Source organism: Mesoplodon bidens (assembly GCF_964165515.1).
Source record: "Mesoplodon bidens genome assembly, chromosome: 20".
NCBI lineage: Eukaryota > Metazoa > Chordata > Mammalia > Artiodactyla > Ziphiidae > Mesoplodon > Mesoplodon bidens.
In genome coordinates, this window is record NC_138181.1 from 27,286,055 (window position 1) to 27,312,242 (window position 26,188).

At 41.9% G+C, this 26,188-nt stretch overlaps 1 protein-coding gene across 4 annotated transcripts in view; it reads left to right on the top strand.

The window, feature by feature from the left end:
* The window catches only part of FAT1 (FAT atypical cadherin 1), a 123,409-nt gene extending 103,413 nt beyond the window's left edge, over window positions 1-19,996 (top strand). For 2 of the 4 annotated variants that reach the window (XM_081220834.1, XM_081220835.1), the window contains exons 15-28: window positions 296-510; window positions 769-906; window positions 3,390-3,533; window positions 4,015-4,212; window positions 4,632-5,433; window positions 5,577-5,708; window positions 7,085-7,242; window positions 7,882-8,344; window positions 9,035-9,188; window positions 9,342-9,452; window positions 10,940-11,571; window positions 12,246-12,383; window positions 17,288-17,323; window positions 18,566-19,996. In XM_081220834.1, coding sequence (XP_081076960.1) covers window positions 296-510; window positions 769-906; window positions 3,390-3,533; window positions 4,015-4,212; window positions 4,632-5,433; window positions 5,577-5,708; window positions 7,085-7,242; window positions 7,882-8,344; window positions 9,035-9,188; window positions 9,342-9,452; window positions 10,940-11,571; window positions 12,246-12,383; window positions 17,288-17,323; window positions 18,566-19,194 — 3,950 coding nt within the window. In that variant the 3' untranslated portion in view covers window positions 19,195-19,996. Of the gene's footprint in view, window positions 1-295; window positions 511-768; window positions 907-3,389; window positions 3,534-4,014; window positions 4,213-4,631; window positions 5,434-5,576; window positions 5,709-7,084; window positions 7,243-7,881; window positions 8,345-9,034; window positions 9,189-9,341; window positions 9,453-10,939; window positions 11,572-12,245; window positions 12,384-12,899; window positions 12,953-17,287; window positions 17,324-18,565 lie in introns of those variants that run through there. The other 2 variants (XM_081220837.1, XM_081220836.1) reach the window with 2 other exon arrangements.
* Window positions 19,997-26,188: the final 6,192 nt, after the last annotated feature.

Consider the following 26,188-nt stretch of genomic DNA (forward strand, 5'->3'; position numbering starts at 1 on the left):
TTAAAGTCTGTAGTAAACTATCATTAAAAACAGATAAGAAATGTTATCATTTTTATAGCAGGGGGACGTAAGGAGTATTGACTAGGAAAGCAATATCACGAAGAGTATCAGGAAAGTAATTAAGAGAAATAAATAAGGTTCCAAGGATGGGCAAATTCATGTTTTAATTGTTGAATTAAGAAATTAGAAACCATACGTAAATGGTAAGTAAACTATTGAACTGAAAATTTTAGTCATAGGAGGAGAATGTGGTGGCATTTTAAAGCACTGGAAGTAATTTTGATTTTCCGTTCAGGGGCCATATTTATCATTGAGAATCTGGACTATGAAAGCTCTCATGAGTATTACCTGACTGTAGAAGCCACTGATGGGGGCACACCTTCATTGAGTGATGTTGCAACTGTGAACATCAATGTAACAGACATCAATGACAATACCCCAGTGTTCAGCCAAGACACCTACACGGCAGTGATCAGTGAAGATGCTGTTCTTGAACAGTCTGTCATTACGGTGTGTATCTTTTCCCCTACAGTCTTCTTCTGGGTCTTTGCAAGAATTTTTAGTGAGATTGATCCAGTTTTTGTAGTGGCCTTACTTGAAAATATTGATAATTTGAAGATAGGGAAATGTCTTTTGCTAGCCTGTTTAGTTACTGACTCTATTTAAATGATTGCCTTAACACAACTAGCTGTTGATATCAGAAATTTGTTTAGTAGACTTCTGTGCCTCCCTCATCTGTCTCCTAAACCAGAGTGTGATATTTTCTAGGTTATGGCAGATGATGCCGATGGACCTTCAAACAGCCACATCCACTATTCAATTATAGACGGCAATCAGGGAAGTCCATTTGCAATCGACCCTGCCAGGGGAGAAGTGAAAGTGACCAAACTTCTAGACCGGGAAACAGTAAGTGGAAAAATCTGACGTACGTTGTTTACAGATTATCAGATCAGTAGATGGAAGTGCCTTGTATTCACCTCTGCTGACATTTTGGGAAGTGTTAAAAGGGTAGAACCAGCCTTGTTCTCAGTAAGTGACAAGCAAGATATAAATACTTGAAAAGCAGTTGTAGTATGAAGATCTCCAGAATATGTGATGTGTTTCATAGTAATGTGAAGTTTGGATAATAAGAGTTTGTATTCAGGACCAAGTTACTGGTGGCACCAGTGTTTTGAGACGCTTCATGGAGCTAGAAGCTGGGTTTTAAATAATAGCAGAGATTCAGGAAACCCTAGTGTTGAGAGGAGGGAATTCCCTGTGAGGAACCGGGGGAACAAGGATGGAGGAAGGAAGAGACGTGGGGTGTCTTTAGGTGATTCTGTTCAGTTGTGTTGGAGTAGAGTGATCGTACAAAGAGGTGAGGGAGGAGAGATAGATGAAGAGTTTTAGGAACAGATGACAGGCCACAGACAAAACCAGGATGGTAGGTTCAGGCTGGCACTGCAGGCATTAGGTGGTTACCAATGCTGTGAGCCCAGGTGTAAGAGCACAGGAGGTGGTTGCTGAAGACCAGTCCTACAGCAGGTCTAAGTGCTACCCAGAGGTGGGAGGGACAGTGACAGTTAATCAGTTATGAAACAACAAGAGCCCAAACCGGGAAAGTAGCAACGACGAGTGAATGACAAGACAAATGCGGAAACTTTGGAGAGGAAGGATTAGGGTCCACAGAGCTCAGCTATGGCCCTCCGCAGAGGTGGCAGATGACTCGATGCGTTTCAGTCTTGCTGTGACTGGGTAGTGCCATTGAAGACGAGTAGGAGGTCACAGGGCGTAAACTCAGCACTGGGAGAGGTGCTTGAATGTGGTTTTCAATATGCTGATTTGTAGAGGAAAGTGGCGTATTCAAGTAAAATTATTCAGCCAGTATTTAGAGATTTTAGTCAAACTTAAGAGACTTGAAAGCTGGAAATACAGATATGGCACATGCCTCTGAAGATGATTATGGAAGTGATCTGAGGTATTGAGATAAAAGTGAGTGAATAAGGAGAGAGGCAAGCCCGCCCTCCCTTTATCCATCCATCCATTCATCCATCCATCCATCCATCCATCCATCCATCCATCCACCCACTTAGTCACCTGCTCTCACAGACAGGAGGGGAGCTGCCTCAGAGGTAATGAAGTGAAGGAGAAGTGAAAGAGCCTTGGTTTGGGGAATTGGAAGGGCATCGATGATAATAAAGACTATAATTTCAGAAGAGTCGTGGGTAAATCCAAGATTAGAGGAATTTGGGGAGATAGTGCTGAGATATTTCATCAAAGTCCATTCTTTTTTTTTTTTTTGCGGTACGCGGGCCTCTCACTGTTGTGGCCTCTCCCGTTGCGGAGCACAGGCTCCGGACGCGCAGGCTCAGCGGCCATGGCTCACGGGCCCAGCCGCTCCGCGGCACGTGGGATCTTCCCAGACCAGGGCACGAACCCGTGTCCCCTGCATTGGCAGGTGGACTCTCAACCACTGCGCCACCAGGGAAGCCCCAAAGTCCATTCTTTAATTCCTTTTCTGAGCTGTTATTTTTGAGCGGCGACTTTCCAAGAGTTTAGGAAGCGTGACTGTTACGCTTAGGATTGCTGTACTGCTGGGCAGAACAGAACTTAGTATTTTTGACTGAAACACTTCTCAGATCCTTTAGTATACTCATGTCCATTATGAGATAGCAAAAGAGAGTCTCCCAAGCTACGTCGCCCTCTTTTTGTTGGAGCGTCTTTCAGGACTGACATTCTGCAGCACGTCCTCTGGGGGTTAGCCAGCTTCCTGGCCTCTTCACTGCTCATTCTGGAAGAGAGAGCTTTAAAGAAACTGTCCTGGAAGAGAGGCCACCTCACTTAATTCACCTTCTTTTGTAGGAAGTCCCAAAGAGAGGATCTTGGGAGATTTAGACAGTTGACTACAATCCAAGAGTGACATGGTTGGGGAGGGGGAGCGGAGTGCTGAGAATGAGTGAGCCCTTGAGGGCGGGACGCGGCTTGCTGTCTGTCTGCTTCTGGCTCAGAGTCACACTGGGGCCGGAGGGAAAGTTGCCTTCCCCGCCACTAGTAAAGCAGCAGCCTTCGACATATGTGATGTTTTCCCTCATCATTTGTATTACTTTTCTGTCTTAATTTCTGTTAATAGATCTTCAGGTTTTCAAAGTTAGAACAGTTTAACGGAACAAGTGCGTTTCTGAGAAGCGTTGGAGATTCTCATCCCTGTTAGTAACTTTTTCTGTTGAGCAGATACGTTCCATTTTGCAGATCAGTTGTTTGTAAGCTAGGGAATTGCCCGCCTGCAGGACACGGGGAACGGCAGGCCCTCGGATCCGCCCCTCCAGTAATCAGAAGTACGCTTCAGGCTGAACCCTGCGCTTGGGCCTTGTGGAAGTGGACATGATTCTCTTTCTCTTTTCCCCGGAAAGATTTCGGGCTACACGCTCACCGTGCAGGCCTCGGACAACGGCAGTCCACCCAGAGTCACCACGACCACGGTGAACATAGACGTGTCTGATGTCAACGACAACGCTCCCATCTTCTCCAGGGGAAACTACAGCCTGATCATCCAGGTGATCCTGGGCCCAAGCCTCACTGAACGCACCCCCGTTGACATAAGCTCTTCTGTTGGCCTCAGTGGTTCGTTTGAAGTATCTTTCTTTTCCAAAGGCTACTTTTGAGGAAAATGGGAACAGTGACATTGTAGGGCCTCCACCCACTAGACGAGGAGCATTGTTAAGATCGTCTCGCTAGCTTGGCTGTTAACCTTACCTTCTAACCTTGCGTTTCCTCCTTGCCCCTTACCCTCCCTCCTCCCCGCCACTCCTCCTCCAAACGCCTCCCCTTCCTCACCCCTCCCTCAGTGCCCCCACGCCTTTCTTCTCACATGCCCCCTCCCCTCCAGCCCCCTCCTCCCCATCACCACCGCCCCTCCTCTCTCCTCCTTCCAAATGGAGCGGCAGTGTCTCTCTTTTCTGTAAATTTCATATTATAGAACACTTGCATATGAGACGGGGTTTTGCTGAAAGTTGTGTGGTTCTCTTACTCTTGCAGGAAAATAAGCCCGTGGGGTTCAGCGTGCTGCAGCTGGCAGTGACGGACAGGGACTCCTCCCACAATGGCCCTCCCTTCTTCTTCAGCATTGTCAGTGGAAACAAGGAGGGGGCATTTGAAGTCAACCAGCAGGGAGCCCTCCTGACGGCAGCTGCCATAAATAGGAAAGTGAAAGATCATTACTTACTGCACATTAAGGTATTGAAGTCTTTCTTTATGGCTTTGTTGTGGACTCAGGGAGAAGAGCTGCTTTGGTGGCTATCTTGTCCTGTGTAAACAGCTTATGTTGCATGAGAAGACAAAACCGAATTAGAATTATAGTCTTTTTCTGGTTTTTTGGTCAGACCTTCGTTTTTATCCCATGGCACTTCGTGGGGGCTTATTTATTCATTTGGTTACTTTGTCATAGACGTTGGTAGAGCTAAGTTTCAACGTAAATTAGTGAAAGGGCTAGAAAGAAGTAGTTATCCTGTCCCTTGATAATACTTCTCATGTGGAGAACTAATATCTAACAATTGGTAATATTTTAGAACTTGAACAATGTAAATATATCTTTATTAAGAAGTTGTAAACGACGACATAGACGAAGGTGATTTTTTTTTTCCCTTTTCTCGTAGGTGGCAGATAACGGAAAGCCTCAGTTGTCATCTTTGACATACATTGACATCAGAGTCATTGAAGAGAGCATCTATCCTCCTGCAATTTTGCCACTAGAGATTTTCATTACTGCTTTTGGAGAGGAGTACTCAGGTGGTGTCATTGGGAAGATCCACGCGACAGACCAAGACGTGTATGACACGTTAACCTACAGCCTCGATCCCCAAATGGGCAGCCTCTTCTCTGTCTCCAGCACGGGGGGCAAGCTGATAGCCCACAAGAAGCTGGACATAGGGCAGTACCTCCTCAACATCAGTGTAACGGACGGGAAATTTACCACCACGGCTGATGTCACGGTGCACATCAGACAAGTGACGCAGGAGATGTTGAACCAGACCATGGCCGTCCGCTTTGCCAACCTCACCCCGGAAGAGTTCGTTGGTGACTATTGGCGCAACTTCCAGCGAGCTTTGCGGAACATCCTGGGCGTGAGGAGGAGCGACATTCAGATCGTTAGCTTGCAGCCCTCCGAACCTCATCCGCATCTGGACATCTTGCTCTTTGTAGAGAAATCAGGTAGCGCCCAGGTCTCAACTAAACAACTTCTGCACAAGATTAATTCTTCTGTGGCGGATATTGAGGAGATCAGTGGTGTGAGGATATTGGATGTGTTCCAGAAGCTCTGTGCAGGGCTGGATTGCCCCTGGAGATTCTGTGACGAAAAGGTGTCTGTGGATGAAAGTGCGATGTCAACGCATAGCACGGCCAGACTGAGCTTTGTGACCCCGCGCCACCGTAGGACAGCTGTGTGTCTCTGCACAGGTAACACACATACGCATGTGGAAGTAGGCAGTGCAGGTCATTTCATGTACGACCTTTGAAGGCTATACGTTAAAGATCGTTCCCTTGAAATTCCTATTAATTAGCTTTCCCCCCTGCCCCCCCCTTTTTTTTTTTAAACAAAGGGGGGAAATGCCCGCTTGTCCATCATGGATGTGAAGACAGTCTGTGCCCTGAAGGATCTGAATGTGTCACTGATCCCAGAGGGGAGACATACAGCTGCGTCTGTCCAGGTGGCAAGTTTGGCCAGTGCCCAGGTGAGAGGTTCAATAATTAAGAGTACTTGTATTTAAAAAAGTAACTTTCAGAGTTTCTTATCTTCTTCTTTGTTGGAGTTGAAAAGTATTGTAAAGTATGTTTATTATCACAAGTCAGACATAGAGGCAAATAAAGTAGTAGCTTTTCCTTCCTCTTGAACTCCTCCTGTGGTAATAGCTTGATGCTCCTCCTCTCTCATCAGAGCTCATATAAACATTCAGTCCCATATGTACAGATTTATTGTCCTTTTCCTTTCACATCTTCTTTTTTTTTAAAGAAACTAAGGAGTGATTACATCTAACACAGTCCTCTTTTCCTCTTTATGAGCCTCTTGCCAAGTCCTAATGCTTGTTAATAGTTGTACAGCATTTTGTAGCGTGGCTGTACCATCATTTTTTCAACATGGTGCTTACGTGTAGAGATTCAGTTTATGTTCTCCTGTGTTACAAGAAGAATCCTTAAACGTGTATCCTTACATATTGGTGCTTTCGTTTCTGTACAGCAGATTGTAAAACTGGGACTTACCTGTGTCAAAGGTGAACTGCACTTTTAATTTTTAGATATACCGTTATGTTAGTTTCCCGAAAGTTGTGCCAGTGCCTATTTCTTCCAGTCACGTGTGAAGGTCTCATTCCCCATGCTTTTGCTAGTATTGAAGGTTTTCAATTAAAAAACAAATCCCCCCATCTAATAAGCATGAAATGATATCTAATTATTTTAATTGCCATTTCTCTGGCTACTTGTGAAAGCAGTCTTTTCATTTGTTCATTGCCTATTAGCACTTCCTCTTCTGTGACGAGCCCGTTCCTGTTATTTGCTTGATTATCTGGATTATTTGTCTGTTTCTTATCTTCAATGTCTGGAGCTCTGAAGCTCTGTGTATTTTGATCAGTAACATCTGCATAACGCTGTCTGTATGTTATTGATCTTTTGATTTGTTTAATTTTTATTTTGTCACTTCTGCATAATTTTACAAAACAATTTTCATCTCTGGATTGATATTATTTTCATCATTTTTGTAGAATGGGAATTGTTTTATGTCTTGCTTGAGAAGGTTTCCCAAACCACCTTCAGGCTATGTATTTTCCTAAACTGCTTTCTAATAATTTTATAATGGATATTTCATATTTAGGTCTTCTATTATCTTAGAATTCATTTCTCTGTGATACAGTAGTCTAACTTATTCTCTCCGAATGGAGATCCAGTTATGCTGTGCTGTTTATTAAACAAGTAGACATTTCCCATTGAATTGCATTTTATAATGTTATAATCATAGATCCAAAACTTTAATTAGTCAGGGCGGGACTGTGGGGACACACTTATAAAAATATTTAAACTTGATTCTGATTTATTTTTTCCTCTTTGTGATTCACAGGGAGTTCATCCGTAACATTTACTGGAAACAGCTTTGTGAAATACCGTCTAATGGAAAATGAAAACAAGTTAGAGATGAAACTGACCATGAGGCTGCGAACATACTCCACCCATGCGGTTGTCATGTATGCTCGCGGGACTGACTACAGCATCTTGGAGGTGAGTGTTTTTGCATATTTGTACCTCAGATTGTGGGAGACTTTAAAAATATAAACCCCATTTTATGTTCAGATTGTCCATTTTTTAAAAGAATAAAATAAACAAAATGAAATGGTTAAGTTATTCATTTAAATGGTTCATTGATACTTAGACATAAGTTTTGTAGAATGAAAAGCTCTTTTTGCTCTGCGGTGACATAGACATTTACTTCTGTTTTTTACAAACATTTTTAGGTACCTGTGACTGTTACATTCAAACTCTAAGTGATATTACACCTTAGTGATATTATAGGGAGTTTATAGAAAGGTCGTACATATGCTTGAAGTGATAATTAGCTTGCCTACTTTTTTTTTTTTTTTTAGCATGATTCATTTTTGACTTCTGATAAAAACCTGATGCTGTTTTTGGTTGTTGTTCGGTACAGTTAATTATTAGTCACACGAAACCTTTAGGATACGCAGTTGAAATTTGATATCCTTGAAAGGTCCATTTTTATTATCTGTACAGTGAATGAGAGCGTGTGTTCTGTAGTAGTTAAATGCAAGGGCTTACTTTCTTCCTTCAGTCACCAAACATGGTCTGAGACTGTGCATGAAGACTCCATGAGAGTAACGTGAACAGTGATTGTTTCTGTTGTAGATCCACAACGGAAGGCTGCAGTACAAATTTGACTGTGGAAGCGGCCCAGGCATCGTCTCTGTCCAGAGCATCCAGGTCAACGATGGGCTGTGGCACGGGGTGTCTCTTGAAGTGAATGGAAACTACGCCAGGTTGGTTCTAGACCAAGTCCACACCGCATCAGGCACAGCCCCGGGGACGCTGAAAACCCTCAACCTGGACAGCCATGTGTTTTTTGGTGGCCACATCCGTCAGCAGGGCTCACGGCATGGAAGAAGCCCCCAGATTGGCAGTGGTTTCAGGGGTTGTATGGACTCCATTTATCTGAATGGGCAGGAACTCCCTCTAAATAACAAACCAAGGAGCTACGCACACATTGAAGAATCGGTGGACGTGTCTCCTGGGTGCTTGTTAACAGCTACGGAAGACTGCTCGAGCAGCCCGTGCCAGAACGGAGGCGCCTGCCACCCCTCACCCACTGGAGGTAAGCTTCACAAGTGAGCCTTCTTTAAATGTTACACGCATATGCGCATGAGGGGAAGTTCCCCCGCCCCGTATTTCTGCTCTTCCTCTTTTTATTCAATCAGTTTTGTCAGATCCTGCGGCCAGCATGGGATCTGAGTAGCATGCATGATGCTCTAGCGGAGCGAGATTTTGAATGCATCCCTGCAGTGGCTGGAGGGGACAGTTTCTCTCCCGCTGAGCTGCGGCCACGCTGCTTCGTGTTTCCAAACATGTCTCATTCTGCACCAGTAGCCAAAGGAAACCACAGCTGACCCTGAACTCCTCTCCGGCCACACGGACACTGACCTGGGGGTTAGAATTGGTTCCACGTAGTTCTTCTTGAGGCCTCCTTTTATCCAGTGGCCCAGCAAGGGGACTGCTAGCCTTGCTCGCTCTAGGTGGGAGTAGAAGTGGTTTTCCAGAAGGCCTTGGACCCCTCGTAAATTACGGTGAACTAGAGCTGGTTATGAGTTCTCTCTTCAGTTCTTTGTGTTTTGGTGATACCAGCAGTAGACAATTTTTTACCCAGAGGGAATGGGAATTTTACTAGGTTTTACAGGTCTTGGAGAGCTAAATCTTCACCTAAACTTAAAAGTAAAAACGAATATACTGAGACTTATTTTTTGAGCTGCTGAATGATAGGACTTTTTGTTCCCTTTTGCTGATATAGGTTATTACTGCAAATGTAGTGCCTTGTACATAGGGACCTATTGTGAGGTGGGCGTCAATCCGTGTTCCTCCAACCCCTGCCTGTATGGGGGCACCTGCCTTGTGGACAATGGAGACTTCCTTTGTCAATGTAGAGGATTATATAGTGGTCAGAGGTATGTAGAGTTTTCTTAGCTTTCATAGTTAATTTTAACATTAGCGTTTCTAATGTCATCATGTGTGCAAAACACATTCACTTGTTACCGTTTTGCTGTATTTGTTTACAGTAGAAGTATTAGGTTTATGTTTATTTTTTCCCTGTTCTTTAGGTGCCAGCTTAGTCCCTACTGCAAAGATGAGCCCTGTAAAAATGGTGGAACATGTTTTGACAGTTTGGATGGTGCTGTCTGTCAGTGTGACTCAGGTTTTAGGGGAGAAAGGTAACTGGCTTCTTTCAAGATTTGTATTTGCACCTCTCTATAGTTTCACAGTGATCAGCAGATGCAACAAAACTTCATTAATTTGGACTGTGTTGCTTCAGGATTTGAATTCAGAGCTCATGATGGCTCCTTGTATAATTTATCTTTTCATTCTTTAAAATAAAAAAATACTGAGCCAAATAAATATAATATTATAATGCTTGAAATATTATATGCTTTAAATATATAATGCTTCTATACTTTAAAAACATTATTGATGAACAAAGAATGTATGGGTGCTTGCAGGAAGTAACTGTTTGAGGAATGAGTAAGATTGTGTTTCTTAAAGCAGACACCCATGGAGTTGTTACCTATCTATGAGAGTGATGACATTTTTTCATCATTTATGTAGCATCTAAAATCTTTTTCCATTCTCTCAGTATCTTCTGTGAGCCTTCCATAATCCTGAGAGGTGATCATTATTTTCCAGGTGAAGAAAATGAGGCACTAAGGTGCCTGTTGTCGACCTTAAAAGAAGTGGCTTTTAGTTCCAGATGCCATTTCACCTTAGTTTTTTAAACCAGATTGGTGAAGTCTTACTCAGTGCTTGTTACTTGTAAGTGCCTAGTGCTGTACATCTAGAAAAGCCTTCACCATCATATCAGTCTTGTTAGAAGGCTTGAAGCACGACCTGCCTGCAGAGATTCACATAAGGTTTTGCTCTGGTAGTGGTTGTGGTCTTGAACTTTGCCATCAGTCACATGGTTTTCATTTGTGAGTCTACTTTAATTCTAGACAGTACTCAATATATTTAACAAAAATGTCTCAGTAATCAAAATTGTAATGCTAGGTGAGTATAGGGGATGTTAAGCAGATACATTTTGTTAGAGGAGGAAGGGTTCCAAGTGGCCGGTGGATCTGCACAGGTGCAAAATATGCCCATTTGGGAAGGCAGGAGGCTGGGCGGCGGGGGTGAGGGGATCGCATGTGGACGAGTCCATAAACGCGAGGGTCTGAGGGAGATTTTCAACAGGGAGAAGCATATAAAAACGGAAGACAGAGTTTTCTAGCCTTTTTACATGCTTTATGGAACTGTCATTTTTCCAAACAGGAACATTTTCTGAGAAGTTTAACCTAGTCTCTTGAAATACATTTATCATGCACATTCTAAATTTCTGGATCAGAAATCAAGACAAACTGAGGTTTAGCCTATGAGTTTGATTTAGTAATCTGTTGAGTCCTTAGAAAACTGGCAGTTAAAGATTGACTTGGCATAATGTTTATCTCCAAAATGTACAGAGTATGGAATCCAATGATTCATTACTCCACGAAAGGTTTTTTGTGTAGTTATTGTTGTCAGTAGTGTATTTTTGGGTGTCATACATTTGGTCCTGTTTTGGGTGGATCTTATTCAGGAGGAATTAGCCGTTAGTCTCTAAGACTCATAGGCCTGGCACGTTCTGGCTCATGTTGCAAAGACCTCTCCTCAATCTGGGCTGTCTTGGCAGGTGTCAGAGTGACATTGACGAATGTGCTGGCAACCCCTGCCGAAATGGGGCCCTTTGCGAGAACACACACGGCTCCTACCACTGTAACTGCAGCCGCGAGTACAGAGGAAGACACTGTGAGGACGTCACCCCGAACCAATACGTGTCGACCCCCTGGGACATCGGCCTGGCTGAGGGGATCGGCATCGTGGTTTTCATAACGGGCATCTTTCTACTGGTGCTGGTGTTTATCTTCTGCCGCAAGATGATTAGTCGAAAGAAGAAACACGAGCCCAAACCTGAGGACAAACACTTGGGACCCAGCGCGGCTTTCTTGCAAAGACCGTATTTTGACTCAAAGCTAAATAAGAACATGTACTCCGACGTACCACCCCAGGTGCCTGTCCGCCCTATCTCCTACACTCCAAGCATTCCAAGCGACTCTAGAAACAACCTTGACCGAAACTCCTTCGAAGGATCGGCTATACCCGAGCACCCCGAATTCAGCACCTTTAACCCCGAGTCTGTGCACGGACACCGGAAGGCCGTGGCCGTCTGCAGCGTGGCCCCAAACCTGCCTCCGCCGCCTCCTTCAAACTCTCCTTCTGACAGTGACTCAATCCAGAAGCCGAACTGGGACTTCGACTATGATAGTAAGAACAACTTTCTAAATCTTGATAAAATGTCGCTGAGCAATGGACAGTGAGATTACAAGTTCTGCCAGAGCTTCTGGTGGTTCAGATCAAACTGCAGAGTCTTTGTTAGTGGTGAATGTGCTCAGATTCTGTAGAGCTCTGGGATGACTGGAAAGCTTTTCCTGATGCCCCAGCCCTGTGGCTGCGATGTTATTTTAATTTAGGAATTGAATCTAGTCATGTTCCAGTTAATCTGGAAAGATCATTTTATCTTTGTAATTGATGTGGGTTCTCAAAAAAAAAATTGGGAGGGCATTTGCGTAATAGGATTTTTTTCCTAACGTGGCCAGAGAAAGTGACGGTATTTAAGTGGCCTGACATATATTTGATGCTTTGAAAAAAGCTATAGGTACCATTTTCAAATAAAATTTTAATTCCCCAGGTTGTCAAATGGTGTCCACAGGCAGGTTTATTGTGAATTTCTATTCTGTGTGAGTCTGCAAGCTCTATTTGTAGGTTTTGGGTTTTGTTCTTCAGATGTTTCTGGTTTTTTCTTTTGATGTTCTTTCACTAAACAAATCCCAGGCAGTCTGTGGGTCACACTTGCTTTGCGTCAGGGTACAGCAGGGAAGAAAACAAAGTCTCTGCCTTCATGGAGTGTAACTGGTTTGTCTGTCATCTCCTCCTTCTAGCTAAAGTAGTGGATCTTGATCCTTGTCTCTCCAAAAAGCCACTGGAGGAGAAGCCTTCTCAGCCGTACAGTGCCCGGGAGAGCCTGTGTGAAGTGCAGTCCCTGAGCTCCTTCCAGTCAGAGCCGTGTGACGACAATGGTGAGTAAACACACATCTGAAATGCCCTGGTCCCCCGCTTGCTGTCCACAGCCCTGCTCACCTGATGCAGCGCAGTCAGGTAGACGCGCCCGATGCCCCCAGTTTGGTTTCATATGGTCTTCACATTTCACTTCGGACCGCAGTTAGACAATACCTTGGACAGCCTTGCATGAACTTCCAACTAGGGAGAATGTTTAAAATGTTCTTAGTGCTTAGGTATTGGAACTGTAACAACTGGTCCGTAATAAGGAAGAAAATGTAATTAATTGAAAGGTAATGTCTGTCTGATTGGTTAATTTCACTTTGACCTTTTTCCACAACAGTGAATATTATAGAAGTTATGTGGATTTTTTAAAAACCCTTGTAACAGCTTCCTTGAGCATACCCCACGCACACACACTTACACCCTCACAGCCCTAAGAGGAGAAGCCATAGTCTGAAACATGCAACCTCAGCGGCACCTGCGGTATTACAAGGTTTTATTTGTCTCTTCCCCCAACTCCCCTGCGGCCTCAGCTCCCATTTGGATCAGAGCATACTGACTGAGAGCACAGTTTAAGAGACTGCTAGTAAGTTTGATTATATTTCTAATGAAGAAGGTTGGACGGTGGGATCATTGATGCCAGTTTTGTTTATCTGAGGGTAAATCGCATTGATAACCAGCTTTACCATATTAGCACATACCAGTAGAGAAAACTGTCAATGTTCAGAAATACAAAAAAGTGAGTCTTTAGTGGAAATTTTTGAACGTCAGAATTAGTAATTTTTTTGTGTAAAAATGCCATGTGTAAACTGAATTGTTTGTGAATCCAGAGTAAATAGCCCATAATAACTGAAGAGACCTTTCTAAACTAAGGATGGCCACAAGTACGTTCCATTCATTCCTGAATCACCTTAAGCATGTTATGTATGATATCAAGGTACACCTGCGTTTATTATCTAGTGATGAAGTATATGGACAGAACTCTGCTTATTAAACCAGCAACAAAGTAGAATTCTTTCTTTCATTAGGTTTAATTCTAAAACATTAGAGTTGCTGATTTATGTAACAATTTATATCTTTGTCCTTAAATGCTCTTTGTAAACCTCAGAATTTTGTCAGCATTTTCTTTCTTTTCCTAGTATTTTTCACTGAAACATCATTCTTAATTCTCTTAAATAGCTTTAATAAGCTATGGTCAAATTAGTTATGAAAATTAATTGCCAGATAATATAATGTGAGAAAAAATACATTTTCCAGGAGTGTCTGTATTTTAATCTTTATCATAATTTTAATCATTATCATAAAGTCTGTATTAAGAGTGTATTTAAATTACATTTTTAGTTTTCTAAGGCTGTTGTAATAGATTACATAGTGGCTTAAGACAAGATAAATTTGTGACAGTTCTGTAGTTTAGAAATCTGATGCTTATGTCTATAGGCTAAATTTAAGATGTCAGTAGGCTTGTCTCCTTTCTGGAGACTCCAGGGGAGAATCCCTTTCCTGCACCTTTTCCAGCTTCTAGAGGCTGCCCCCGTTCCCTGGCTCATGGCTTACTCTTCCATCCCTCAAAGACAGCAACAGTGCACCTCCTGGCGTTCTGCTCTAGTCACAGCTCCCTCCAGCCACATCTGGGAAAGTTGCTCCCCATTTAAGAACCCTTGTGATTACATTGGGCCTGCACAGATAATAGCGGAAAATCCCTTCATCTCAGGATCTTTAACTTAATCATATTAGCAAAGTCCCTTTTGCCAAGGATAGTAACATATTCACAGGTTCCCAGGATTAGGATGTGTACATCTTTGAGGGCCATCCTTCTGCCTATTACATGCATACTTATTTATTTCGGCATAGATGCTTTAAAACAATTGAAAGGGAAAACAGATGAAAGGGAATTTACACAGGAAACAGCCAGGCAGACAGTCTGCATTTCTCTGCTGTATGTTAGCTCACCAGCTGTTAACTCATCTGCAAAAAGACAAGAAAATTGGGGTGGGAGTACATAGAACAGAGACGAAGCCATTTTTATTTTTATGTTGCATATTTTACCTTATTATATAGCTCTTAATTTTTTTTCCTGGGAAGAATATGAGTTTTTTAAATGGACCCAGAAAATTGGCTTAGCAAGTATTTGACTCTTTGAATATGAAATCTTTTGCCCATGGGATGTTGAAATAAGGATTGTTTTGTCATGACTTGATTCATAATTGTAATTGTGACACAAATTTATGGTTAAAAATTTTTTTCCCAAATTACAGTATCATATGGTTACTCTGTTCCCTTTGATTAATAATAACAAATATATAGCTTGATTAGAAAAATCTCTGAGACATATCAGGAACAGAGTGCAAGGGTCATACATAATTATATAGCTATGTTAAAGTAGTCACATTTTTAAAACTATGAGGTAGAAATTATATAAAGAAATGCTGTTTAATGCACTGTCTCCTGACTAACTGAAGATTTTCCTAATTTACTGCTTTTGTACCTTTTCACAAGCTTCCATAGTGACTGTAATACACCTTGTCAATGCTGTAGTTGACACGGTGACTAAAGAAGGTATAGTCGTGCGTGTGCTCTGTGTTTGTGTTCACAGTGACTGTCCCTGGAGTTGTGTGCTTTTGCCTAATGTAGTGTTGTACAAAGTCCTTATGTTATGGTTCTGAGGAGGTTGAATACTTTTACTTTGTGCAGGTGTGTACATGAATAATCCAGATACCTTGCAAAATATTGTTATATATGTGTGTCTGTAGTCTTTGTTACTTTTTGCCGTTCACAGTGAATTTACACAGATGCCAGAAGTCACCTGTAGGGTCTTGACAGCTGCCTTTACATGGCACAATATTAAGAAGTTAGAAGTAATTCTACCTAAAAAAAAATTTAATATAAAAAATTATCTTCATATGAATAGGAGTAAAACTAAGTAACACACAGCTTTTATAATTAACTGTAACTGACTCTTCCTTTTTGGATTTTTCCCTGAGGTATGGTCAAGGAAAATTATAGAACATGATAAGAAGGTATATTTTTATATTTGGTTGAGTGAAAATCATTGAATAGGAAGCTTTATCTGGTCAAAATTATAGGAAATACCTGCCTTAAATTATCTTAAATTAGCCCTTTATTATACACTGAAATTCAAATAATCACATGCAAACTGCACAGGCATTTTCAAACTATAAGTCAGATCACCGTAGAGCTTGTGAACACCCTAATTGTTAGGCCCCAGTACCAAGGTTTCTGATTGAGGAGGTCTGGATGGGGCCCTGAGAATTTGCATTTCCAACCAGCCCCCAGTTAATTCTGGTGTTACTGGTCTAAGGATCGCACTTTGAGAACTACTGGCATAGACCACCAGGAGTACATAAAGCTTAGGGGATCCTTTTTGCTAGGACATATGTGTCACCAAGATGTAGGTGAGAGAAGGATGGTTTCAAGCCAAGTTTGTTGGGATGGGGCAGGGGTGAGGTTTCCGTCTTTACTAATTACAGTTACTGATGAGCCTTACACTTATTTTCCTAAGAAGTACCACGTCTTTGCTTGGTGAGTCAGAAGGTGATCTATATTTTGTCTACTGAATCTTAGTTTTCCCGTGATGAAATTCTAATATTTTAAATATTGACAGAATTTAAAGAAGCAAAATTTGAATGGTTCTTTCATTGCAGTCTCTTTCATTGAAAAATATTTTTGGCATATTAAATATTAATTGAGTTTAAAATTGAAAGCTAGTTTAAATTTAAGAATTATTGAGTGCCTGCTTAGTAACAAAAATTGTTAATCCTCTTTTTAAAAAGAAACTACCACATTTTTAGCAGGCCTTTTAGAATAATTCTATAGATACATGTTAGCTAAATACTGGCTTATTCATGTTTTAGAATCACCACAGTTTTTTCAGTTTTTGATTTAAATTCCTAGAAGAGAACCGTCAAATCTTCTTTGTTCCAAATTATTTTATCACAAGGATTTTCAAGAACATCATTGAATGCACAGAAGGCCTTGGCCTTGTTTAGAAAGTCACTAATCACCATGATTCTTACTTCCACAATAATAAGAATCGTGATGATCGCCAGCGGTTAGTGCTTGACCTACATTATCTGATTTAATCCTCCAAATAACTAAGGGATTTAGTTTCAAAGATACGAGCCTGAAGCTTAGCCAGGGTAAGCAACCTGCCCAGGGTCATGTGATTCACACTGACTCTCTCTGCCCCATGCTGGAGTTGCACGTGCAAAACGAGGACCCTGAAAGAGCAAGTGGATGGGTGGGCCTCAGGGTTACAGGCAGCTAAATGGTGTCTCTAAGGAAAGGTGGACAACGTAGGTATAAAATCGTATTCAAACTGGGCAAGGTTTGGAGAGATTTTCTCTTGGCTGTTCATAAGTGTCTAAGTGCATTCATGGTTTCTCTGAATTTAATGGCCATGTGAAGGCCTTGCTGTGCTGGAAAGTATGTGTCTCTTGTGTCACTGTGGCTGCTGTATTTGGGTTATCACCTAAGGGACCTGATGTGACCGAGCCTTTCATAATATTTCTCAGTAACATGAGGGTATCATTTAAATTCCTTACCAGTTTACATTTTATTAGAGCCTATAGACTTTCAGTTACTCCTAACAAAATTTTGTGTTTTCAGGATTAGCTTGCCAGAAACCAGGGAAAGAAAGTAAACTCCTGAGTTTCCAGGCACAGTCCCTACTTCATCATCACTCATCTTTTCCCTTCACTCCCACGTCCCATTTTATTTGTGCTACACAAACTTCTCACCATTTGGAATTTTCATAGATAATGGCTTAGAGGCATGGTACATGGCTGACTGGGCCTTTATAAACAGTTTATATTGTGTTATGTACTTATCTTTATTGCCTTTTCAGCCGTCCTTCTCTTTTAATTACAAATGTTTTCTTTTCTCTCTACTCTGCAACCAAAAGAGCCTTTTGCTGCTCCTGACCTCAGCAAATCAAGAGGTGACTTATGCATGCCAGTTGTTCACTGATAATTCACTAAAACAAATTGGCGGAGGTTCGACCCAGTGCTGACTTGCTTCATGTGTTTGCGCAGTAACTAGTGCATAGTTGTTTGTGCCCTGCATTCTAAACGCGACTGCCTCACCTTCGCCCGTCTGCCAAAGGATTTCAAAAATCCCGGGGTGGGGGGAGGGTTTTTAAAAATAATTATACTTTTATAATATATAGTTGAAAATGATCCTTAGTCCTTTTTAAAGTAACAAAAATTGTAGGGCTTCCCTGGTGGCGCAGTGGTTGAGAGTCCGCCTGCCGATGCAGGGGACACGGGTTCGTGCCCCGGTCCGGGAGGATCCCACATGCCGCAGAGCAGCTGGGCCCGTGAGCCATGGCCGCTGAGCCTGCGCGTCCGGAGCCTGTGCTCCGCAACGGGGGAGGCCACAACAGTGAGAGGCCCGCATACCGCAAAAAAAGAAAATAATAATAAAATAAATAAGTAAAAATGGTAGTTTATCAAAAATTGTGTTACATTTTTCAATGTTTAATTGCATTTTTGATTTGGAGGCATGCTTTGATATGTCACTGTATTAATATAGTTCATTGTTTTTCTTAGGGCTAATGAAAAACAGTACAATTTTTAATATTAAACTTAAAATGTTATTATAAAGGAAATTTTTTTTTAATTTTAGCATGCTGAAGATTGCTTTTATTTAAAGGCTCACATTAATTAGTTTTTTTTTTCAACGACAAGTTGTGCAGATCAAGTGACATTTAATATTTTACTAAATAGAGACTTCTTTCTGAAAGGACAAAATTTCTTTACCAATGTCCTAAGACTGAACTAATACTCTTCTTTCTAAAGAGCAGTGGGTTCTAAATTACAAGAGGAACGCTGAAAGGATGATTGGAATCATTTGAAGAAAAGTGCATGTATCTGGATGCCAGCATGCTGCTTCTGTTAAAACTTCCATTTCTTTATGTAAGCACCTAACACTTGAGTGTTAGGTGCTTACATAAAACTGTAAGTCCACATTTTAGGAGCAGAACCTAATTCATAGAGGTTCTCAAAAGTGGTTCGGGATGGGAGGATATCTTCAAAGCAGAGACCAAGCGTTTCCAGAATGTTGATCCTCTGTGCGTGGGAATGCCTTTGCACCTGTGTGTGTTGCATACACTGAGCCCTTTTTCCGTGGTACACACTCTTGGGAGGAAAACACGTTGAAATCTGTTTTCTTTTCTACCAAGGGTATCACTGGGATACATCAGATTGGATGCCTAGTGTTCCTCTGCCAGATATACAAGAGTTCCCCAATTATGAGGTGATTGATGAGCAGACGCCCCTGTACTCAGCAGATCCGAACGCCATCGATACAGACTATTACCCTGGAGGCTACGACATCGAGAGTGACTTTCCACCCCCGCCAGAGGACTTCCCCGTGCCTGACGAGCTGCCACCCTTACCTCCAGAATTCAGTGACCAGTTTGAATCCATACACCCTCCCAGAGACATGCCCGCTGCAGGGAGCCTGGGCTCTTCATCGAGAAGCCGGCAGAGGTTCAACTTGAATCAATATCTGCCCAATTTCTATCCTGCCGATATGTCTGAACCTCAGAAAGCAGGCCCTGGTGAGAACAGTGCTCGCAGAGCACCCTACGCCCCTTACCCTCCAGGGTATCAAAGGAGCTTTGAAGCCTCCACTGTAGAGAACATGCCCGTGTCCGTGTACGCCTCCACAGCTTCCTGCTCTGACGTGTCCGCGTGCTGTGAAGCCGAGTCTGAGGTCATGATGAGTGACTACGAGAGTGGAGATGACGGCCACTTCGAAGAGGTGACCATCCCTCCGCTCGATTCTCAACAGCATACGGAGGTCTGACACTCAGACTCCCCGCAAAGTGCCTGAACCGTAATGAACCTAGAGATTCTGTCAGTGATCTCCTGCATTGTTCTTTGCAGCAGTGCTTAAGCGCTTTTTTCGGTGAGCTGAAACGGGCATGCTGCACTGAATCCCGCGCCTTGTGACCTGTTAGCCATTTCCAGCGTCCTAACCTTCTGTCTTTGGGTGAGGTTTACGTCGGCTGTGCCATTTCTGAGCATCTTTTTGTATTTACATTTGTCTGTGTTAAAATAATAAAACGAAAATCAGTCCTACTATCTTGTTAGCATGATTCATGTATTTATATAGATTTGATTATTTTAATTTTCCTGTCTTTTTTTTGTAAATTTTATGTACAGATTTGATTTTTTCATAGTTTTAACTAGAATTTCAAGATACTTTGTGCATTTGTTTTTGACCGAATTTTGGTGGTGTTAGTGTCATCACCTAGCACCCTGATGTTTTAATATAACCAGGGTTTCACTCTGTGTCCTTTTCAACTGAAGTATGACGTTTCGTTAATCCATTTCAGTTTAGTCATTCATTTCTATCTGTACATAGAATGAGGACAGATCCCATACATGGACATGTCTTAAATGGGTTGCTGTATTTTAGAATTACAAAGATTTTTCATTATTGGAAAGTGTAATGGGGACCTTCTGCAGACTGTTTAGAACCAAAACCACCATGACACAGTTTTTATAGTGTCTGTATATTTGTGATGCAATGGTCTTGTAAAGGTTTTTACTGAAAACTACCATTAGCCAGTCTTTCTTACTGACAATAAATTATTAATAAAATACTTTAGCTTTACTGCCTGTTCTTCCTCCGTATTTATACTCCTGTTCAGGATTCAGTTAATGAATTGAGAAAGAAGGGTTGGATGGACGGATGGATATAGCTTTTTTTGACTTAAATACGAAGAGTTTCTTCGCAGTTGCCAAAACCAGGCTGTGCTTACAGATGTTGCCACTAGGTGGCAATATATAGCTACGTGCTACTGCTCAAAACTATAGGTGTAGAGGCAAACAGCACTCTTTTTTTTCCGGTACGCGGGCCTCTCACTGCTGTGGCCTCTCCCAATGCGGAGCGCAGGCTCAGCGGCCATGGCCCACGGGCCCAGCCGCTCCGCGGCATGCGGGATCCCCCCGGACCGGGGCACGAACCCGCGCCCCGCGCATCGGGAGGCGGACCCTCAACCACTGCGCCACCAGGGAAGCCCAAAATAGCACTCTTTTATGTAATAAGTATTTTCTAACTAAAACGTCAAGAAAACTTTTCTTATGCATTTTTTATTTTATTGCTATTTCTTGGCCATAATTGCAACGCATCTATGGTTTTATCCTATGATTTGTATCAAAAACAAAGCATTTTATGAAGTATTTTATCTTTCTGTTGTCAAAGAACACATCATACTTCTATAGGATTTAACGTGAAACTCAGAAGCCATCTCCCATGTGTATTTATAGTCAAAATCATCTCTCCATCCCACAAATATTTGTTCAGTACAGACCATGTGCCAGCCACTGTGATACGAATTACACAGAATCAAGCGTTCTTAGAACTTTGCAAAGACACAGTTTCCCTTTAGGTAAAATGCCTTCGTTATTTTATTAAATGATATATATACAGAGTTTAAACATCAAAGAGAGCTAAAATACCTATAACCCAAACCAGCAAACTCAGGCACTCTGCTATAACCACATACAACCCTTTAAGCTGTTTTCTCATTTTTCCTTTCAAATTTTTAAGTGTATGTATTGTCACTTCTTGAGTCACTAATTTTAGGAATTGCAGATCATGTAACCTGTAAACCTCCATTGCTCTTGTTATCCTCGCCTTAGTTACACCTTCCTTTTTGGTTTAGTTCACACATAGTGTTTTCATTGTTTTGATGATGTAAACATTCACCACAGAGCTAAGTAATATGTGATGTTTATTTCCATTTACGTTGCAACGTTCTCATTTTCTTAATTGCCTTAATTTTTCTTTTACTTATTTTTTAGAATTTGTGACTATTTTATTTATTCAAAAAAATCTTTTTGGTCACTTACTGAGTATTGTTCTGTATGGACAAAATTTCTCTGTCTCCTTGGATTTTACATGGGGGGAGGGTAGGTGGCAGGGGGAGATGGTGAATCAATAAGATATTTCATAGCAGAGTATGGAGTGATGAGTGCTGAGGAGAAAAATTGCTATTGGGGAAGGAAAGTGATGGGGTGGGTGGGGGATGGGAGGTGAAAGCTGAAGACCTCAATGGCAAGCTGGCATTTGAATAAACACCTGAAGTTGATAAGGGAGAATGAGGCCACGGGGCCACCTGGTGCACCAGCATTCCTGGCAGAAGAGCTAGTATAAAGGCCTCAAGGTTAAGAAGGTCGAAGAAAAGACGGGCAACAAGCGTGGCCTCTCATGGATTTATAAAGTGCCTCTTAGGACGTGGTCAAAACTAGTAGATGACCATTGCTGATATCTATAGGTCTTTTTTTTTTTTTTTTTTTTTTTTGCGGTAGGCGGGCCTCTCACTGTTGTGGCCTCTCCCCTTGCAGAGCACAGGCTCCGGATGCGCAGGCTCAGCAGCCATGGCTCACGGGCCTAGCCGCTCTGCGGCATGTGGGATCTTCCCAGACCGGGGCACGAACCCGTGTCCCCTGCATCGGCAGGCGGACTCTCAACCACTGCGCCACCAGGGAAGCCCTATAGGTCTTTTACTTGAAGAATCTATTTCTCCAGAGGAGAGACTTTGCACTTCCAGCTTGAGAAATACTGTTGCTCTTATTTTAAAGTTGGCTGGATAGGAGGACTGGCGGTTTTATCATGCACATAGTCCCCCAGCTATCATTTCTGGGAACATTCCTTCTCCCTCCTCTTTGCCTCTTGTCACCGAGTCTGCTCAGGACGGAGCTGAAAGACGGGTCTGTGTACAATTGAAACAGCCAGCACCCCTGGTACTCACCCCGTTGTCACCGACTTTCCAGTGAGAAATCATTGTAGGCTGCACAAGCTCTCCAGGCTGTGAGGTCTGATTCCTCCTCTGCTAAGGCATGATTTATCACTCCCCGCACCATCCATCTTCATACACTATAGTGTGGTTTATAGTTAATACCTCTTTACTTGCATTGAAAATGGGGCTGCTTTTTAACTTTTTCCCCCTTTCCCTGTTTTGGATTTTCAAGAGAAGAAATAGAATGCTCCGCCACCTTAAACTGGAAGTCTGGAATACGCTCTTAACCACTGATTCCCAGTGTCGAGAACATTAGTATGTTAGTTTCCTATTGCGCCACAAATTACCAGAAATATGGTGGCTTAAAATAACTCCCGTTTGTTAGCCCCAGTTCTGCAGGTCAGAAGCCCAGCATGGCATGGCCACGTTCTCCGCTCAGATCTTGCTAGGCTGAAACCAAGTTTTCAGCTGGGCTGGGATCTCTTATGAGGCCTGGAGCCCTCATCTAGGTTCACATGGTATGGGCAGAATCCAGTTCCTTGGGGTCATCGAACTGAGGTCCCCATTTTCTTTCTTGCTGTACAGCCGAGTTTCCTGCTTTCTCACTGACAGTGCCCACTTTATTGGCAGCGTCTGACTCAGGTTCTAGCTCTGTGACCCTCTGATAACATAGTAGCTTACATCTTCAAAGCCAATGGACCTCAGGAGGGGCCCAATCCCTCTTCTAATTGGGTCAGGCCCACCCAGGATAATCTGCCATTTGATTAATTAAAAGTCAACTGATGAGTACCCTAATCATGGGAATTCCCACTGTATTCATGTCCACACTCAAGTCGGGAATTATACCATGTACTCCCCAGGGTGGAGTTCTTGTGCACCATCTTGGAAGTCTGCTGGCCACCATTGGCACTCTTTGTTGTTTTTTTTTTTACAATACTTTGACCTAAAATATTATACAGACCATATTTTAAACTGAAGACTATATGCATTTTATTTTTTTTAAGAAAAGGCATCATCTTGGGCTAATTGGAAATGAATAAACAACTGACCCGAGGTCTCAAATGAAAATGATTACTTTAACATAACACACACTATATGAATTGAACACTTTTGTTACAGAAGAATCCAAGCAGCCACATAGAACTAGCATATGCTTGTCCATTTTTTTTCCCTAAAGACCCTTTACTTCCTTAAATCTTGATAGGTAGAAGTCAGGGTCTGTCACTTTCCCCAACTAGACTTCATTTTGACTGTTTGCTTGTTACTCATTTTAAATTCCCTTGCAAAATTCAGATGCCTTAGAAAATTCCACCGCTTTTTCAGCATTTCTGGACACTGCTAAATGTCCTTTTCACCTGGATTCCGTCTTTTATATATTTTTTGGTAGTATATTTCTATTTGAAGGCCACTTGTTATTTGTCACATTCTTTACCTGCTACCCTTGGAAACTGGTTTAGTTTAAAAGGAAAGAGATTTACAGGCTAAATATCCATTAGAAAAAAAATGCTAGTTAAAAACATTTGAACTTTTAAATTTTGATTTCGGACTTATTTTGTTCAATCCTATCTCTAAAATTTAGATTTGTGTGTGTGTATGTGTGGCAGGTAGAGTAAATTTACTTCAGGTAATTGTGCTGGTCACATTCGGTTTTGGGGGGTTTTTTTGGTACTCGGGCCTCTCACTGTTGTGGCCTGTCCTGTTGAGGAGCACAGGCTCTGGACGCACAGGCTCAGCAGCCATAGCTCACGGGCCCAGCCGCTCCATGGCATGTGGGATCCTCCCGGACCGGGGCACGAACCTGTGTCCCCTGCATGGGCAGGCGGACTCTCAACCACTGCGCCACCAGGGAAGCCCCACATTCGTTTTTATCATAGAGTGTGTGGAGCTGTCATACTAATCTGCTGCAAAGTGAGAGAGATGCTTTCCAGGTGCTGAGAGACATCCAGTGCCTTTCCAGAAGCTACGTTAAGCTTTTTGGATTGCTTTTAATTTGCGATAGCAAAAAACTGGCTGCCTAAGTTCTCACGTACCTAGGAAGTGGGGGATTAACTCTAAAAACATGGTGATGGAAGAAGGAAAGGTACACCCAGGACACCCTCATTGTTAATGAGTGATATGAATTGAAAAGCTGTTGTTTACTCTTTCTGATGAAAATACTAGATTAAGCTGTAGGAAATCAGTGCTTTGAGTTGCCAAAATGACCTGTTATAGAATTTTGCCTAATGTTATTTATTGATAATTAAAACAAATTAGTAGCCAGGTTATCAGCAGGGATTAGAAGCTTTGACTCTTTCAATTCTCTTCCTTGAAGAACGTTGCTGAAAGAGAGTTCCTCTCATGGAACCTATCTGTATGTAAACCGAGGGTTTCTGGGTGTGTTCATCCACGCTGCCATCTAATAGTCACTGAACTTTTGCCTCCTGCCAGACGCTGCCAGGCTCTAAAGATACTCCCTGGTGTCTGTTTTCTTGGTTTCCTCTAAAGATTCTGGGATGATTTCTTACTAAGCAGAATAGTTCAAAAATTTTAATGTTTTAAAACATTTAAATATAAGCATTATAGGAGATTGAAACGTGCTTATTGCACTTGATTAATAAACTCCAAGACTAGGGAAAACACCTGCTTCCCTCCTCTGCTGCCTTTTAGCATTTCTGCTTTGGGAGATGATGCAGAACCAGCTCTCCTCTACTAGTGGGCCATCCTAACAAGCACAGAATTTCAACACAGTGCCCTTTCTAGGTCTTGTCATGGGGACACTCTGGTTATGCACAGTTTATTTCTGTTCAAATCATCACCAGACGACATTGGACGGGGCTGTTGATCTCTTCATTTTGTCTTTCGCCTGCATAAAAAGAGTATTTTGAAATGTTTTATATCTTTTAATTTAAAAAAAACATTAAAAACATCTCTATCCCAATCGTGTAGTTCATAGGCACATAGAGTAGAAATGCAATGATCACTCCAGACACATTTTCTTAATATTTCTGGAATGCAATCAATCCAACATTTAAAATCTGCCATTCTATGAATCTTATTTATTTATTTATATTTTTTGGTTTAAAAAAGTAAAAAGTTTTTGAAAAAAGCACATAGGAATCTACTACTAGATTCCTATCTCTCAGAAACAAATCCTATCTTGCAGAAACAAATCCATTATCATTTTGTGTGTATAGTCTGATTTTATTTTCTGAGTGTGCTGCCTAAGATTGATTTACAAACTTGGTACTTTGTATCCAGTTTTGCCCCCTGCTTTTCCCACTTTGCAGTGTAAATGATCCTTTTTAGAAAATGCCTTTCTAAAGAGATGCATAATGTTTCATAGTATGGATTTATAACCTATCTATTTTGCTACTTTTAAGACGTTTATGATTTTTTCACAGCAATCCCAACACTAATGTCTTTTTTTATCCAACATTAATGTCTTTGTATATTCATTTTTGTTCCTCTTCAGGACAGATTTTTAGATATGTGGATTACTTATTTTCAAAGTATTGCATATAACAAAATTCTAGACCTAAGACAACAAAAATGGTAGAACTTCTACGGGCATTCTTACATTTCCTTAACAATCAATCTAATGCTCTGCTGTGATATTCCTATGACAGTGCTTTTCCCCTGCCTCTTCCATGTCATGGCACATGTAGAAGATGATGTTTTTATGGCTCAGTGGCGTGAGGGACTAAGCTGCTCTAAACCAGGAGTCCCAGCTGTGTATTATGATGCCCCGGGCTCCTCCCAATTGTCCAGAGAGCTGGAGGGTCAGCATCTTGGTACAAGAAAGCCCTGATCTAGGGAATTCTGGATAATCCTGCTCTTTTTTCTCTTCCTGTGAATTTATTTCTATGAAAAAGTCTAGATGAGAACCACTCATCTTCATAGAATTAGCCTTGATTTCCATTCAGTTTTCAGGGACTCCATATAAATGTAACATTTAGGTTTATAAGCTATCAGATCTGGAAAAATATCCTAACCCCCTACCCAGCGCCCCCGGCCTTTTTTCAGTTCATGGGTTCCCCTTTATCTGTCATTCCCTACTTTCACCACCCTCCT